The sequence below is a fragment of the Salvelinus namaycush genome, chromosome 10, assembly GCF_016432855.1.
Source record: "Salvelinus namaycush isolate Seneca chromosome 10, SaNama_1.0, whole genome shotgun sequence".
Lineage (NCBI taxonomy): Eukaryota > Metazoa > Chordata > Actinopteri > Salmoniformes > Salmonidae > Salvelinus > Salvelinus namaycush.
In genome coordinates this window covers 39,246,122-39,252,121 of record NC_052316.1, presented here as the reverse complement: position 1 = coordinate 39,252,121, position 6,000 = coordinate 39,246,122, and the positions used below count along the sequence as shown (strand labels likewise).

Below are 6,000 nucleotides of genomic sequence, written 5' to 3'. Positions count from 1 at the left end.
AGTACACTAACAGCTTTTATGTCTCATGCTGAGGCTGCATACCATAGTGACATTAGTCCTTGACCACATCTTACAGCTGCCCTGACATCGACAATATATAGGGGTTGTACCTCTGGGGTGCACTAGCTTTCACACATGTTGAATGTCAACTTTATCTTTAGCAAGCATCTGTCACGTTTCAGAATACAAAATGTAGCCTACTTCTGCCCTCTGATTGTAATGTTTATCCAATTGTAATTTGTATCAAATGCATTATTAAACTTGCAACATTGTAGTTACTTTCCACCCACACAACCAGTTGCATTGTAGCGAAGTGGCACTGATTTGGCGTATTACAGATGTTCCCTTCCTATTCTGTCAGTGTTGTGTGTGCAGATGGTGGTGCTGCTGCTGCTGTACAGTGACAACTATTGCCTTTTCGCGAGCTCTGCATCCACTCGCAGCTGGATAAACATTTTGAATTGACAGGTGGTAGATGGATAATTAGCTTGGAAATAGAAAAATGGAAGATGTATTTTAACTAGCTACGTGTGCGGGCTCTTAAGTCTTCGGGGACACGAATCATCAAAACGAATCATCAAAGTAAACGTTAACGGTAAGGACAGCTAACCAGCTAGCTAACGTTAGCTATCTTATCTCATGTAACCTGCCATGCTTCATTGCCTAGCAGAATGTGATCAAATGTAAATGACCTATTTGTTAACAGTATCGACAAACCTGTGCACTAAATAGCTGACTTGTGTCGTGATTCGGCTCACCATAATGCTATCAGCTTGCTAGCTAGCAACACAGCTAGCTAGCTACATGACAGCCATCTAGCTGGCTACCATGATACACGGGTGGTGCCAGGCAGGGGGGTCTGGTGGAATTTCTATGCTAAAGAACTAAACCACCTGCTATTCTATTCTCTTCTATTCTCATATATTATGTTATGTTCTAGTATTTCTACTATTGTATACAAAGTACATTGGAAGTCAATTTTCTTTATTGAAATGGAATTTATCCCATCTCTGATGAACCATCAGTCCCCTTCTTCAACAGTGTGTATGGTACCATGTACAGTAGGAGGTGATGAGAATCATGAAACCAACCCGTCACCTGCTCCTGGTGCTCTGTCCCATGCTTGTCCTGGGCTTCCTTTACTACTCCTCTGGGAGACTGCACCTGAGGGGCTGGGGACAGAAATCACGTAAGTACTGTAAAGCAACTACGGTATAACAAGTCCTAAGTACAGTAGCAACTTAATACCCATGTCCAATCAGCCTGGTTTAACAGGTGATTGTATTACGTGAGCCTGTGAGAGCACAGAGTCAAAATGAAGGGAACAAATCAAATCAAACTTTATTTATCACATGCGCCGAATACAACATGTGTAGACCTTACCGTGAAATGCTTACTTACAAGCCCTTAACCAACAATGCAGGTCAAGAAGAGTTAAGAAAATATTTACCAAATAAACTAAAGTCAAAAATAATAAAAAGTAACACAATTTAATAACAATAACGAGGCTATATACAGGGGCTACCGGTACCGAGTCAATGTGCGGGGGTACAGGTTAGTCGAGGTAATTTGTACATGTAGGTAGGGGTGGAGTGACTATGCATAGATAATAAACAGCGAGTAGCAGCAGTGTACAAAACAAATGGGGGGTCAATGTAAATAGTCCAGTGGCCATTAAACAGAGTCCAAAGGGAGGTAACTCTTATTTTTATCCACGTATTTCTAGATTTCCTTTTCTCTTCTAATGTGATAATGATTATAATTGACCAAACTTTGCCTCTCCACCCATGTAAATGCAGGTTGTTGTTAAGCACATACTGCTTCTTACCAGATGGGGGCGCTAAGAGACAGGCTATGTATTTTGGGACTCTGGAAGATGTATATTAGGCATATTAATATGTAAATAGGCTGCATCACAGATTTATGCTGAGTGTGTAGCCAATTTAGATTGCAGTGGTGACCACATATGGATTGAAACCAGAAACCGGACAAGAGGGCCACGTAGGCTACTTGGAGTTGCAAAACTGTATTTTTCTGAATGACTTTACATTATGCTAATCAAGAATTGATTTGATGTGACTATACTCTGTACACTCTGTCCTTTTCAGTTGTGTTTGTTGTTCCCAGAATGCTTTGAATCTCCAAAGGCTGTGTGTTTACAGTCATTAGCAATGAACTGACATGTTTTATCACACCATGTAGTTATGCTAAGTAGACACTAGGCAGGTTACCATTGACCCATGAAACAAATAGGTGGGAAAAGGAATACCTAGTCAGTTGCACAACTGAATGCATTCAACCGAAATGTGTCTTCCACATTTAACCCAACCTCTCTAAGGGGGGTTGGCAATTTATTAATGCGCAATTTGCCTAATTTATCTTTATTTTATTTCACCTTTATTTAGCCAGGTAGGCTAGTTGAGAACAAGTTCTCATTTGCAACTGCGACCTGGCCAAGATAAAGCATAGCAATTCGACACATACAACAACACAGAGTTACACATGGAATAAACAAAACATACAGTCAACAATACAGTAGAAAAAAAGAAAACAAAAAAGTCTATATACAGTGAGTGCAAATGAGGTAAGACAAGGGAGTTAAGGCAATAAATAGGCCATGGTGGCGAAGTAATTACAATATAGCAATTAAACACTGGAATGGTAGATGTGCAGAAGATGAATGTGCAAGTAGAGATACTGGGGTGCAAAGGAGCAAGAAAAATATATAAATACAGTATGGGGATGAGGTAGATAGATGGGCTGTTTACAGATGGGCTATGCACAGGTGCAGTGATCTGTGAGCTGCTCTGACAGCTGGTGCTTAAAGCTAGTGAGGGAGATATGAGACTCCAGCTTCAGAGATTTTTGCAGTTAGTTCCAGTCATTGGCAGCAGAGAACTGGAAGGAAAGGCGACCAAAGGAGGAATTGGCTTTGGGGGTGACCAGTGAGATATACCTGCTGGAGCGCGTGCTACGAGTGGGTGGTGCTATGGTGACCAGTGAGCTGAGATAAGGCGGCGCTTTACCTAGCAGAGACTTGTAGATAATCTGTAGCCAGTGGGTTTGGCGACGAGTATGAAGCGAGGGCCAACCAACGAGAGCGTACAGGTCTCAGTGGTGGGTAGTGTATGGGGTTTTGGTGACAAAACGGATGGCACTGTGATAGACTGCATCCAATTTGTTGAGTAGAGTGTTGGAGGCTATTTTATAGATGACATCGCCGAAGTCGAGGATCCGTAGGATGGTCAGTTTTACGAGGGTATGTTTGGCAGCATGAGTGAAGGATGCTTTCTTGCGATATAGGAAGCCGATTCTAGATTTCATTTTGGATTGGAGATGCTTAATGTGAGTCTGGAAGGAGAGTTTACAGTCTAACCAGACACCTAGGTATTTGTTGTTTTCCACGTTTTCTAAGTCAGAACCGTCCAGAGTAGTGATGCTGGACGGGCGAGCGGGTGCGGGCAGTGATTGATTGAATAGCATGCATTTCGTTTTACTTGCATTTAAGAGCAGTTGGAGGCCACGGAAGGAGAGTTGTATGGCATTGAAGCTCGTCTGGAGGTTAGTTAACACAGTGTCCAAAGAGGGGCCAGAAGTATACAGAATGGTGTCGTCTGCGTAGAGGTGGATCAGAGAATCACCAGCAGCAAGAGCGACATCATTGATGTATACAGAGAAGAGAGTCGGCCCGAGAATTGAACCCTGTGGCACCCCCATAGAGACTGCCAGAGGTCCGGACAACAGGCCCTCCGATTTGACACACTGAACTCTATCAGAAAAGTAGTTGGTAAACCAGGCGAGGCAATCATTTGAGAAACCAAGGCTGTCGAGTCTGCCAATAAGAATGTGGTGATTGACAGAGTCGAAAGCCTTGGCCAGGTCGATGAATACGGCTGCACAGTAATGTCTCTTATCGATGGGGTTATGATGTTGTTTAGGACCTTGAGCGTGGCTGAGCTGCACCCATGACCAGCTCTGAAACCAGATTGCATAGCGGAGAAGGTACGGTGGGATTTGAAATGGTCGGTAATCTGTTTGTTAACTTGGCTTTCGAAGACCTTGGAAAGACAGGGTAGGATAGATATAGGTCTGGAGCAGTTTGGGTCTAGAGTGTTTCCCCCTTTGAAGAGCAGCAGCTTTTCAATCTTTGGGAATCTCAGACGATACGAAAGAGAGGTTGAACAGGCTAGTAATAGGGGTTGCAATAATTTCGGCAGATAATTTTAGAAAGAGAGGGTCCAGATTGTCTAGCCCGGCTGATTTGTAGGGGTCCAGATTTTGCAGCTCTTTCAGAACATCAGCTATCTGGATTTGGGTGAAGTAGAAATGGTGGGGGCTTTGGCGGGTTGCTGTGGAGGGTGCAGGGCAGTTGACCGGGGTAGGGGTAGCCAGGTGGAAAGCATGGCCAGCCATAGAGAACTGCTTATTGAAATTCTCAATTATAGTGGATTTATCGGTGGTAACAGTGTTTCCTAGCCTCAGAGCAGTGGGCAGCTGGGAGGAGGTGCTCTTATTCTCCATGGACTTTACAGTGTCCCAGAACTTTTGAGTTTGTACTACAGGATGCAAATTTATGTTTGAAAAAGCTAGCCTTAGCTTTCCTAACTGCCTGTGTATATTTGTTCCTAACTTCCCTGAAAAGTTGCATATCACGGGGGCTATTCGATGCTAATGCAGAACGGCACAGGATGTTTTTGTGCTGGTCAAGGGCAGACAGGTCTGGAGAGAACCAAGGACTACTATTCCTAGTTCTACATTTTTTGAACGGGGCATGCTTATGTAAGATGGTGAGGAAGGCACTTTTAAAGAATAGCCAGGCATCCTCTACTGATGGGATGAGGTCAATGTCATTCCAGGATACCCCAGGCAGGTCGATTAGAAAGGCCTGCTCGCAGAAGTGTTTTAGGGATTGTTTGACAGTGATGAGGGGTGGTCGTTTGGTCGCAGACCCTTGACGGATGCAGGCAATGAGGCGGTGATAGCTGAGATCTTGATTGAAAACAGCAGAGGTGTATTTGGAGGGCGAGTTAGTTAGGATGATATCTATGAGGGTTCCCATGTTTACGGATTTGGGGTTGTACCTGGTGGGTTCATTGATAATTTGTGTGAGATTGAGGGCATCAAGCTTAGATTGTAGGATTGCCGGGGTGTTAAGCATGTCCCAATTTAGGTCACCTAGCAGCACGAGCTCAGAATATAGATGGGGGGCAATCAATTCACATATGGTGTCGAGGGCACAGCTGGGTGCAGAGGGTGGTCTATAGCAAGCGGCAACAGTGTGAGACTTGTTTCTGGAAAGGTGAATTTTTAAAAGTAGAAGCTCGAATTGTTTGGGTACAGACCTGGATAGTAAGACAGAACTCTGCAGGCTATCTTTGCAGTAGATTGCAACACCGCCCCCTTTGGCAGTTCTATCTTGGCGGGAAATGTTATAGTTAGGGATGGAGATTTCAGGGTTTTTGGTGGTTTTCCTAAGCCAGGATTCAGACACGGCTAAGACATCTGGGTTGGCAGAGTGTGCTAAAGCAGTGAGTAAAACAAACTTAGGGAGTAGGCTTCTAATGTTAACATGCATGAAACCAAGGCTTTTACGGTTACAGAAGTCAACAAATGAGAGCACCTGGGGAGTGGGAGTGGAGCTAGGCACTGCAGGACCTGGATTAACCTCTACATCACCAGAGGAACAGAGGAGGAGTAGGATAAGGGTACGGCTAAAGGCTAAAGGCTATACGAACTGGCCATCTAGCATGTTCGGAACAGAGAGTAAAAGGAGCAGGTTTCTGGGAACAATAGCATAGATTCAAGGCATAGTGTACAGACAAAGGTAAGGTAGGATGTGAGTACATTGGATGTAAACCTAGGCATTGAGTAATGATGAGAGAGTTATAGTCTCTAGTAGAGGTCGACCGATTAATCGGAACGGCCCGATTAATTAGGGCCGATTTCAAGTTTTCATAACAATCGGAAATCGGTATTTTTGGACACCGATTTGGACGATTT

At 44.0% G+C, this 6,000-nt stretch overlaps 1 protein-coding gene across 1 annotated transcript in view; it reads left to right on the top strand.

Annotated features, from left to right (window-relative positions):
- Window positions 1-388: 388 nt before the first annotated feature.
- st3gal3a (ST3 beta-galactoside alpha-2,3-sialyltransferase 3a) overlaps window positions 389-6,000 on the top strand; it is a 75,087-nt gene continuing 69,475 nt past the window's right edge. Inside the window, exons 1-2 of the mRNA XM_039002014.1 lie at window positions 389-595; window positions 1,042-1,189. Of these exons, the coding sequence (XP_038857942.1) occupies window positions 1,072-1,189 (118 nt within the window). The 5' untranslated portion in view covers window positions 389-595; window positions 1,042-1,071. The remainder of the gene's footprint in view (window positions 596-1,041; window positions 1,190-6,000) is intronic.